Source organism: Nyctibius grandis, chromosome Z (genome assembly GCF_013368605.1).
Source record: "Nyctibius grandis isolate bNycGra1 chromosome Z, bNycGra1.pri, whole genome shotgun sequence".
In the NCBI taxonomy this organism is placed as follows: Eukaryota; Metazoa; Chordata; class Aves; order Nyctibiiformes; family Nyctibiidae; genus Nyctibius; species Nyctibius grandis.
The window spans coordinates 59,423,742-59,435,866 of NC_090695.1; the positions used below are offsets into that span (position 1 = coordinate 59,423,742).

General features: G+C 37.4%; 1 protein-coding gene across 9 annotated transcripts in view; it reads right to left on the reverse strand.

The window, feature by feature from the left end:
* Positions 1 to 12,125, reverse strand: part of PPIP5K2 (diphosphoinositol pentakisphosphate kinase 2) — a 53,759-nt gene that overhangs the window by 23,283 nt on the left and 18,351 nt on the right. For all 9 annotated transcript variants that reach the window (XM_068424005.1, XM_068424004.1, XM_068424006.1 and 6 more), the window contains exons 8-16: positions 10,903 to 11,064; positions 9,629 to 9,750; positions 7,992 to 8,093; positions 7,349 to 7,435; positions 6,332 to 6,407; positions 6,137 to 6,246; positions 5,039 to 5,124; positions 4,239 to 4,364; positions 4,006 to 4,127 (exon numbers count right to left, since the gene is read on the reverse strand). In XM_068424005.1, coding sequence (XP_068280106.1) covers positions 4,006 to 4,127; positions 4,239 to 4,364; positions 5,039 to 5,124; positions 6,137 to 6,246; positions 6,332 to 6,407; positions 7,349 to 7,435; positions 7,992 to 8,093; positions 9,629 to 9,750; positions 10,903 to 11,064 — 993 coding nt within the window. The remainder of the gene's footprint in view (positions 1 to 4,005; positions 4,128 to 4,238; positions 4,365 to 5,038; positions 5,125 to 6,136; positions 6,247 to 6,331; positions 6,408 to 7,348; positions 7,436 to 7,991; positions 8,094 to 9,628; positions 9,751 to 10,902; positions 11,065 to 12,125) is intronic.

The window sequence follows — 12,125 nt, forward strand, 5'->3', positions numbered from 1 at the left end:
CTTGGCAGACAATGCAGATGTTTGCATGGAAATGGCCCCCAAAACACTGCCCTGTTGTACAGGATTCCTACAGTTGGTGCAACAGTGATGGTGAGATGTCATAGAACATGCTCCTCAGCACCAGCTGAAGTGACCCTGGTATCTCAGTGGTGCCAATATTGCTCCTGGGAGGCCACAGATGTTCAGGTCTTGGGTTGCAGGGAGTGCATGGTGCCTTCTCCCTGAAGCTGGCAGCAACAGCAGCCTGACTTGTGGGGGACATGCTCTGCTCAAGGCATTCAGTCACCAGATAGTAGCTATGGGAAGAGTTAGCAAGCCAAATAGCATCTGGGAGGACAAATGGGAGACAGACAGGGTCTTTGCAGAGACTCTACAGAGGCAAAAACCCAAACTCTGTGTGGCACAGAAGGACAATCAAAGGCTACAGTTGAACAAGAGGTGGATGGAGACTTCCAAAACAGAGAAGGCTGGAAAATTCTGTGACTTTTCTGGCAACAGAAAGGCTCTGGGATAAGGAATGAAATGGAGTAGTGTCTCCTCAAGCCTGCTGACCAAGAAGAAAGCAGGACAGATGGCTGAAATACTTTCCATACCAACACATGCAGCATGGAAACAAACAGAAGTAAGAAGTCTGACCATTTGCAGAGCTTAAAAGTTTATTCACATTACAGAGATGTGGTGGAATAGTTCACACAAATGGGAGTTTTGCTATAGCCAGATACAGGGCCTTTTGGAAGCCAGGAAGGCAAGGAGGCAGAGCTGGGCTCTATATAAAGGAGTAGCTTGAACATCAGGACCTTTGCTTTCAAACCAGTGACAAGCAAGTTGAGATCTCATTTGTAAGGATTAGAGGGCAAATAAGCACAGGGCAACATCATGGTGGGCCTCTGCTACAGATCACCCAATTTAAAAGGGGAAATAGATGAAGCCTTCTTAACACAACTGGAGAAAGCCTCCTGGTTGCAGGTCCTGTTTTCCAAGTGGGGCCCTTAGCCCAGCGTACCTCATACACGGGCAATATTGCAGAGGACAAGCAATCCGGATTCCTGGAGAACACCCAGGACAATTCTTTGGCACAGGTTACTGATGAACTATCAAGCAGAGGCATTCATCTGGACCTATTACTCAGAAGTGCCAGGAATGTGGAGGTCAATGGCAGCCTTGGTAATTGAAACCTGATATTATGACAGATCTTTGGAGAAGTGCACAAGACAAATAATTGCATTAGAGCCCTAGACTTCAAATGAGCAGGCTTTAGCTTGTTCATGGAATCCTATGGAGGAGTGTCCTTGTCCTGGTTTCACTGGGATAGAAACATAGAATCAATTTTCTGTTCAGAAAAGGTGCATCTTTAAGAAGACTGCAGCACCTGATACAGTGGGAACAAAGTTGGTAAGACACTTTGTTTTAGTTTGTGGCAAGCCATGGTATGCAGGTTTCCACAGTGATCAAGGCCTTTAGCAGTTCCAAGTTAGCCAGATGCTTAAGCCAGGAGGAGCGAAAGTCAGGACTGCTGACCCAAGCTGGCCAATGGAAGTATTCCATACCATAAACATCATGCTCACTATAAACTGGAAAGTTTGCTGGGGATGGCTCTTCTTCTCAATAGTCGCAATCCCTGGAGGGTCTTGCTTGTCACTCTGCTCCTGAGTCCTACTCTTCTGTTCGTTGTGACCATCACACTTTCGCATTCTGGCATTCACTGCTGGAAATGCGCAGCTCGTGACCACTGTATGGGCTGAGTATAACTCTGTGTACTTTATATTAGCATTAGTATTAATATTAGTTTTCATTTCAACCCACGGGTCTCTTTTCCTTTTCACGATTTCCTTTCTTAGCTGGGGAGGGGTCATTGGGTGATAGAACAACTGGTTATTTTTTAGCCCCAGATGCAGGCTAAAAGGAGACAGTCCTGAAGGACAAAATGCCTGGGACAGCTAGATGATCTCCAAAGACAACCTCCTCAAAGCACAAGAGCAGTCCACTCTGACATATGGAAAGTCATGCAGACGGTCAGCGTGGACAAAAAAAGAACATATAGAAGGTGGAAGCAGGGATGAGCTACTTGGGAGGAACAGAGACACGACCTGAAAATGAGCGTTGGAATTAAAAACCTGGAGAGGCTGTGGAATCTCCATCTCAAAACTTGACTGGGTATGATTCTGAGCAACCTCATCCAAACTGGCCCTGTGCTGCGTGGAGCTGGACTAGATGACCTACAGAGGCCCCTTGAAACCTAAACCTCTCTATCACTCTGTATTATTACTGAAACTCATTCACCTAGGAAGTATTTATGTAACACTTGCACTGTCCATGTCCTCTCACACAATTAAAAGATCTGTATCATTGAAATGAGGAAATAAGTGAATAAATTATTAAAAAGTGGAAGTATTATGCATGCAAAAGGCTACCTGGGAGGAGGAGCAAAAGAGGAATTTGTCTAGCACGAAGAGGGGTAAAAGAATACTTTGGCAAGCCTTATAGATGTAGAAAGTTCTGAATTCTGTGTTTTATATTAATAATTCCTATAAATTCCCATTTGCGCTGAAAAAAAACAGTTCACGCTTTTTAAACATCACCACAAATTTTTTATAATTTCACATCCAAAAATACATGTAAAAAAATACTTCTGTAGAGTGCCAAGATGTAGTACTGCTACCATGTCTTACTTATTAGGTATCCATTTTGACAGGCCCAAAGTAAAAAGTCTCCTGTAACAACTTCAAGAAACTACTTCTATTAATTCAAAAGAAAGCCTGAACGTATAGTTTGTACAATTTCCTATTAAAATATATGCAAAGCAGTTTATTAATTCCACATTTCTAATAGTTTCAAACCCTCTAATTTCCTCTCTAAAGTTACAAATCAATGAATGAAAGATGGTTTCTATGAAAAGAGTTGCCTTTTGAACTCAAAATCTTCTGGTCCAAATCACTGAAGTAACTGAAAATATCTATTTTTGCTCATGTAAAATGAATACAATATCTCAAATCAGTCTAATGTCTGTGCTTTTACCAACACACGCACACAATCTGACACAGAAATCTGACAAAATTTCAGGAAAGTAAGCCCTAAACAAATAAGCAAGGTGCAAACTAAAAATGTTGCAAATTGTATCCCGGGCTGCATCAAAAGAAGTGTGGCCAGCAGATCTAGGGAGGTGATTCTACCCCTTTACTCCACTCTCATGAGACCCCACCTGGAGTACTGCGTTCAGCTCTGGGGCCCCCAATATAAGAAGGACATGCAGCTGTTGGAGCGAGTCCAGAGGAGGGCCACGAAGATGCTCAGAGGGCTGGAGTACCTCTCCTATGAAGACAGGCTGAGAGAGTTGGGGCTCTTCAGCCTGGAGAAGAGAAGGCTCCGGGGAGACCTTATAGCAGCCTCCCAGTACCTGAAGGGGGCCTACCGGTAATATGGGGAGGGACTTTTCACAAGGGCAAGTAGTGACAGGACGAGGGGTAACGGTTTTAAACTGAAAGAGGGGAGATTTAGATTAGGTATTAGGAAGAAATTCTTTCCTGTGAGGGTGGTGAGACACTGGAACAGGTTGCCCAGAGAAGTTGTGGATGCCCCCTCCCTTGAAGTTCTCAAGGCCAGGTTGGATGAGGCTTTGAGCAACCTGGTCTAGTGGAAGGTGTCCCTGCCCATGACAGGGGGGTTGGAACTAGATGATCTTTAAGGTCCCTTCCAACTCAAACCATTCTGTGATTCTATGATTTTGGAGGTTATTACTGGAAAGGAATAAGGTATATTGCTAAGGCCAAGGCCATATAATTAAAACCTGTCTGCATCTGCTCAAAGAACTTCAAATTCTTGGCACATTAATTGGATACTTTTTTACACTGAACTAAATACTCTTTGAAAATAAATTTCTTTTAAAACACAGCCTCATTATACAATGTAGACTCTAATAAACCATAAATCTCCCCCAGTCTTCTAAAGAAAAAACAAACTTGAGAACATCAGATTTTTTAAAATTGAAAATACAATGTCACATTGTACCTTTGCAAAAGCTGCTGCTGTCATCTGAACTCGTCCCTCATCAGAAGCGTAGATTTTGAGATCATGTCGGTAAGTGCTATGTAATCTAAGTAAACCACATCCAGGAAATCCAGCATAATCTCCTACCAAACAAACATTTTGCTCAAACTCTCATTTTGCACTTATTAACTTCAAAAGGGATTTATGCCATTCAACACAATTATTTTTTTTTTTTTTTTTTTTTTTTTTTTTACCTTGTCCACCTGGATACATACACCTGAAAGCCCTTCCAAGCTCCTCTGCTTGAACCCTGCCTGCAGGGGTCAATTCTCCTCCCCATTTTAGAACCAGAAGCAGGGATGGCTCATTTCTTCTATTATCTAATTGTATACAGAAAGATGAGTTTAGTGAAGTATATTATAAATCCTTCTTTATTTTTTTTCATATGAACAAAAATATTTGGACTATTCAGGCCTCACTAAAGGATCTCTTCAACATGATGAATCTTTAATAGCATTCTAACATTAAGAAAACATTGAACTGGAGAACTAAATGGGCACTTAAACATAGAAACCTGAAGTAGTTAAATTACAGAGAAAACATAACTGAAAAATATTTAGCATGAAATCTGAAGCAACAAGTAAATTGAAACAGAAAAACTAAAACAAATTGGATGCTAAATACCCTACAGTTATTTCAGTCAATAACCATGGGTCAAGGGCCAGAAAAGCTTATGAAGGTTTTAGACATAGCAGTAAATGTTGAGTGGGATTTTCCCATCCTGTCCGCAAAACACTGTTTTTGGTGAATCACTGAAGCTTATTTTCAGCCTACTTTTCTGTTACAAAATGCAGTATTAAAATATAAATTTACTACATAGATTTAGGTGTACGATTCAGCAGATTAACAGACTCTGAATATCTGCGTACAATACAAACATTCAATCAAAACAACATATTCCTTCTCCTTAACATCAAGACATGTTATACCACTAATCAGTGACTATTTAAATACATGTGATATTAAGGGATTAGGTGCAAAAGTAACACAATACCTTCCTCTTCACTGGAAGTCTTTGGGCAACCATGAGGAAGATATGTTAACTGAACTTTGCGATTTATGCCTGAAAAATGCCCATACCTGAAGTAGGAATAGGAAAAAATGAGAGGGGAAGAAGGTGAGAAACATTTTAAATATTTTCCTCCTAACCTGCTAAGCTCCTGTAACAGGATATAATAAACCTATGCTGGTCACTGATTTGTGCATTTGACCACCGTTTATTGAAGCAGTGCTTAGAACAAACTTAACTCAACAAGCACAGAGTGACTACAGAAATATCAACCATTCTATAATGATACATTTAAAAATACTATCTACTACTTTTTTTCACAACACTGAACTGAAAAAAAAAAAAGCATTTGCAGATTGCATGAGTAATTTATCTATTCAGATCCACAACTACAGTGGCTATCAGTATCCAGAATCTGATCTGGCCGTGTAGACGGCCACTATTTTGTTAGCCAATTAAGTTCTCAAGCAGAACTCCGTATTTCAAACAATCATCATAAGTTTCCATAACTGTCTTTGCCCTGATTTTTTTTAAATTAACGTCACCTAATACCATTTAAAGTTCTGACACCCCAGATCGTTAACAAACCTTGGAGCCTTAGGGTTTTTTTCTTTTTTTTTTAATTAGTACATATTTCAAGCTCAATATACAAAGCCTTATTTATTTGGAATTCTCCAAATTTGCTGTAAGTAGACAGTACACACAGTGAAAGTTCTTACTGGCTACATCAGACTTCATTACATCACACACTGCAAGAAGCAGACCCTGCACTCAAATACTTTTAAGTTTAAAAACATGCAAGATAAAATTTGTGATCAAAGAAAGTAAATTTTTCATGTAGAAAATATACTGAGCCACTGGATAAAGCAGTAAGTTCAATTAAAAAGGAGAAAAAACAGAGAGATGGCCCAGTTCTCCTTCATAGTGTCAAACATGGCATCCTTTCTCTTGATAACCCTTGTGCTTGAATTAATACATCATTACATATTTGATAATCATTGCAATCCAAGCAGTAACTGGTCAAACATGTCAAAATAGCAGATAGAACTTTGTTGCTATGAAGCTTGAAAATTAGCCACTTACATTTCTAACACAGTCTTCAGCTGTTCAAGTTTTGCTTTACTTTCTTCAATTTCAGAATCATTGTTTTGCCCAAGTTCTACAAGGAGTTGCCTTGCTATATCAAGCACTTCCTAAAGAAAGAAAACGTAGAATTTACTTAAATAAATAATTTTCTACTTATAAAATACCACAGCAAGAAAATAAAGACAAACTTGCCTGCAACTGTTTTGGTTTTTTCAGTTTTAGTTTTCCAGATTTATATCCATCACATTTTTCAAAGAGATCAAAAAACCTTTAAGAGAAAGAATATTGATTAGAACCCATAGTTAATAAGTTAAAATGTTACTTGAACAAGTGGTTCTTAAACTTGAAGTGGTCTGAAATTAGCACCTTTACACTACTTGAAAAGCATGTTAAGACCTGCACTACAGAGGTCAAACCAACCTTTATTCAAATCCCATTTCCCAAGAAAGTCTTCAACACATTAGAGAAATAAGAGCACTAAAAATGTTATCTTACTGACTTGCTAAGTGTTAAAAAAAAGGAAGTTATTCTATATATCAAATGACATAATATTCAAATATACAACTATGTCAATTCTTAATCTCCAAGAATGATCCTGAACAGAAGTAGGGACCAAAAATACCACATGAGATACATTTACAGCATGTATCTCTGAATGCAAGAATCCAGTCACAAAACAAATAACTACTTTTTACTGAAATTGCACCTAATTCCAGGCCAATTATGTAAGGCACTTCATGAAGGCTAACATAAAGATGGTATCTACCAGAACGTCAGTCATCAAACTTTGACAAAAAGTAAAACACAAAAAGATGGTGCAGCAAGATGACAGCTCACACAAGAACAGTTATGATAAAAAGAGAAAGGTGGAAGTCATGGTCAAATGGTGAACCAGAAATAATCTCTGCTGCATTATTTTGAATAAAGACATCTATAGAGACAAATGTATTTTCATTAAGATCAAGCAGGACTCTTCACAAGGCACAGCATGTGATGAAGGAAGTCTGCACAAGTAATTTGACAGTCCTGTTGGAACGAGAGGTGCATGCTTCTTAATTAGCTGCAACATCACATAGATTTAAAAGAAAACAAAACAAAACAAAAAACTTGTATGATGCAATTCCTGCTCCATTCATTGTTTGCACATCCCCAAGAAGTGAGCTCTGCTCTAAAGCATCCAAACTCGATTTTTACCAAGATTCTACTTACTTCTGATGTTTTACTTCCATTTTCATTTTTTGTTTTGGTGTTCGGTCCCCATGGCGTATTACAGCTATAACACACCTAAGCTCCATCCTGAAATTTCAAGAGAGTTATATTTCACAACTCTATATATGGGGGTCTTTTATTTAATATTAAAACCACCAATCAAGACAATTGACAAAGTCGTAGTTATCTGACATAACTACAGAAGTGATGGAAGGATATGCAAGAATATAAGGTTAACTGAAAATGATGTAAGGTATAAAATATAAATACTGATTTTAAGACTTGGGTAACTACAGAATATCTATTTTAAGTAGTTTGTAAAACAACAATTTTGAGGTTCATTAAATGAGAGAGCATGTTTATTAGAAGCGCATATTAAGTTGGTGCTGGAACAATGATTAGCAGTGAAGGAAGCTATGCATAAAAGACGCTACACTTGAAAATCTGCTGTTCTATACTCAGCTTGACTAAGGGTCAGAAACTCTGATTGCTGGCATAGCAATTGTGATTCCTTCCTTGTTTTCATCACACAAAACAAGCGTTCATAGGCCAAAGTGGGCACACCTTGTGAAGAGAAAAAAAAATTCACACAAAAGTTACATTAGGAGCCTGCAAAATACAGGTGTAGCTACTATTTTCTTACATTGTTCCAGAGGTGGTTGGCACAATGGGGATGTCTTCAGCTTCCAAAGGAATCGACCATGGTATCTGAAACTGGGGAGCAAGTTCTCTCATTATGATATTTCTAAAAAAGGGGTTAAAAAGAAAAAAAAATGATGTTTAAAGCACAGCTTATACAACACATACAAACTCGAAACAGATAATATATACATGCATTTTTATCAATGTGGTTTTAGTGTACTAGCGGTCATGAGTCTAGATGCATATTTTTCTTTTAATTGTATAATTAAAACCTACTTAACAATTCAAAGCTACTACAACTGCTACAGAGAAAATATTAGCCTAATGGCCCTGGATTTATAAGAAACCTCAAGTTTTTGAACTCCAGTTCCTAAAAGAGTTCCTTGGATATGATTTAGTCTTGTTCATTTAAATATTCAGACACCTGACTCCATTGTCTAACTGAAAGTCCCTGATAATCAGCATGCCGTTCTCATCAGAGTAACTGGTACCTTCAGTGGTAATTTCTCAAAAGTTTTTCTGATAGAACCAGAAAAATAGGTAGTCTTTGGTCATAACAATCAAAATTATAACACTGCCTCCACCTATAGACGGTTGTTAAATCTTGCTAATGTTCTGTTTCCCGAGTATCTAATGAAAAAATACTAAACTTCAGATTAATATCTACATAAGAAGCAGTAATACTGAGGAAAAAAATTTGTGCATCTTAAAGTAGCATAAGCCAAAACCTAATTTCTAAAAAGCTCCAAAATAATCTACTGTTACTTAACACTGCAATGTATTACCTCAAGGAATAAAGCATAAGTAAAAAATGATAACTTTTTGCAAAGAATTCAACAGCTACAACAATTTGAATAGAGACACATCAAAGTGGGTCTGAGAATTGTAACTCTAACTCAAAGTGGCCTAAAACAACAGGACTACAGTTGTTTTCTAGGGTTTCATCTTAGCTCTTCCTCCATTTAATAAGATCCCAGATCATTTGATAATGCAGAAAGTCATGCTGTATCCCATCAGTTCAATCTTACTGTAAAGCCAGTTTAACTGGGCAAAATGGGATGAGACTACTTTGAGGGCAACATTTCGTTGGCATGGAGTTCACTATCCAATTCTGTATGGTCCCTTGTTATACCTTTTTTTTACTCCCAGTAACAGAGAGAAGATGGTATGACAGAAGACACCTTGATATTACATCAGTTTGGAATTACCAGTGTGAAATCCACAAATATGCAAGTATACACCAGCTTCAGATCAAGGACAATGTACATTAATTTGAGCACATAATAAACATCAGCAAGCATAACAATCCAATGGCACTTCTCTACTTGAAAATAATCTCAACTACCTTTAAGAACTTAATCCGGCTTTCAAAATACTTATTCAGTTAACTTTAACTGCATAAAACACTCAGACTCAGATGTTTTGGATGATTTTAGGAATAAGGAATTTATTTAGGATTTATTTATTGATTTAGGATTCTTTTTAATATTTTATTTATTTTATTATTTAATTTAATGACTTATTTTACATGGTATTTCATTTTAAATAATTGATTTAGGAATAAGGAATAAGTAGTACAGAGTCACATACAACAAAGTGAATAGGCAAAACTCCTGATATAAATCAGTAAACTCTTACCCCAATATCTTAGCACAATCATCATAGTATTTCATGGAGTTTTTCACAAAACTGAAGCCATTCACGTCACACACATAGGACTGCCCATTAGCACGCAGCAAATCAAAGCCACAAACTGTTTGCTGTTTTTAAGAATAAAAGTTCAAGTCATTGATCACCTTCCTGAGGATTACTTATTTTAAATAAACTTCTGATTTTAACATGGTATTCATCTTAAAACATGACAAAAATATGACAGATTTTATACTTAGTACCTTTTGCCAGTTCCATGTTAAGTTCGCTCATGTCATGTAAATATCTTCCCATTTTTAACTTTATATCCCCAACTTGATTTTACCCTTCCTATATATCCCTAGCAGTATCAGTACTGAAGGTCAAGTTCACACGTGCACAAACTTAACCTTCAAGATTTACAGCATAAGCAATGATGGGCCTACAAATTCCCCATTCTGACAGTGGTTTCCCCCTACACATAGTTTTTAAGGGTGACAGCCAAGAAATTACAAAATACCAATAAAAACATTTTTGTTCAAATTTAAATTTGACAGGATAGTTTTGACATTGACATAATATTGAAATTATTAGTACAGGACACTAGATGCTATTTCAATAGATTTCTCTTTTTAGATCTCAAAGCCCACTTTGCTAGGTAACAGAGGTTCACACCCTACAGGCTCCAGAATTGCCATCATAGTTACACACAGGTAATGAGACAGACTGAAAGACAGCCTTTTAATACGACAGCTGAAAGGAGAGTAAGAGACTGAGTGAAGTTTTGAACAAAAGAATCTTAAAACTATACAAAAATGGAAACTATCAAACACTCCAAATAAGGACCTAGTCATGTCAATACCAAATTAGCATTTAATTGGGCTCAATGTAAACACTGGGTAACAAAAGTTACAAAAACTTGACTACTGAAATTGTGTTTCACTAACTTAGAAACCATTAACAAAATGTGTGAACATTTTCTGTTATCTGTTCTACACATAGAACAGATAACACTGTGGACTAGCAAAGCACAACAGCAACATGTGAATTCAGGAAACTTATGCAACATAAGCAACCCATCCAGAACTTTTCAATGCATTAAAAGAAGAATTATTCTAGATTAAAAAGAGATGTGGATGTGGAAGTTCAACTTTTCACCTTCCTAGGAGTTCTGCAGTAATTATCACTGCTGTCTCTGTGCACTAAAACCCTACAGAAGTTTCATGTAATAAACAATTAATTAACACTAAATGTTTGATCAGATAGGAAAGTAATCAGCTTACTTTAAAGGCAAGGCATACTTTCCAAGCGATTAACTTCTCTCTTGCATTCAGGATGACTGGATACCTCACTTCTTTTCCTTCACTATCTCGTTCTACCTTGCCATCCAGAGCTGGAGACTTCCGGGCTTCAGCATGAGCATAATCTGGACCTACTGTGTACACCTATATTGAAAAACAGAAACTCTTTATCGATACAGTGTCGTTAAATTACATTAAATATATGCATACACCTTGCTAAATTTATCTCCAATGTGACAATGACTTCAAAAGATACTAGCTGCTTTCATAATTGAAAAGGTCGCTCTAAAGTACCTTCCTCAATGGCATTCTCTGCCTTCACAGAACACCCATCATTTACTGACAACCCAGGATAAAGCAAGAGGAGAAAACAGCTGGAGCACAGGTGAAGAAAAATAATAATTATAAAACTTGATGAATAGAAATTAATTTCTTAATTATGCTGGTGTAGAGGTAAAGAATGATGTTTTCCTTTCCAAAACATCTGCAGAACTTGGAGAGCAGATTAATTTGAGAATTATTTCCATTTACTTGATTATGGAAATCTGGCTGCAGGACTAAGTGATTCTCTTCACTGAAAATTATTTTCATATTTTAGGCAGGACTAAACAAAGCAAAGATCTGCCCAGTTTTAGTATGATAAGGCAGGGACTTGAAAGAATGATTGTGCTATCTACTCTGCTGCAGTTTCAATGCTCACTGAAAGGACTGGGGCATATGCTAGAAGAGACTTGTCAGCAGCTCTCAAAAATGGGTTACTTTAATCGAAAATAAAACCCTAGGCTTTGGTAAAAAAGTTTTCAACTAAACCAGATTTAGTCAATTCAGGCAAGAGGACGAGTTGGGTGAAGCTGCCTAATATGAAGCTGACAGTGTTGTTACTTGAAGCAAATCCATTATTTATTTGGGGTGTTAAAAGTCCACAGCTGCTGCTTGATGACTACAGTACAACAAGTAGTCAAAATAGTCCCCACCTCTCAAATCATTTGCATCTCTTCAGGTTGCAAGAAACTTTTCTTTTTGGAAACAGTTTGTAAAACTCTTACATGGATGTCTGTTAACTCAGATTAACCTATTGGAAAGTGTTACACAGTATAGCCATGTGAAGAGTAATAGCTCATGAAAACACAGCAACCTAAAGAACGGGGAATTTGTCTGAGAACATAAAATGAGCATTCCCCTCATGGATCACCAAGTGGAAGAAG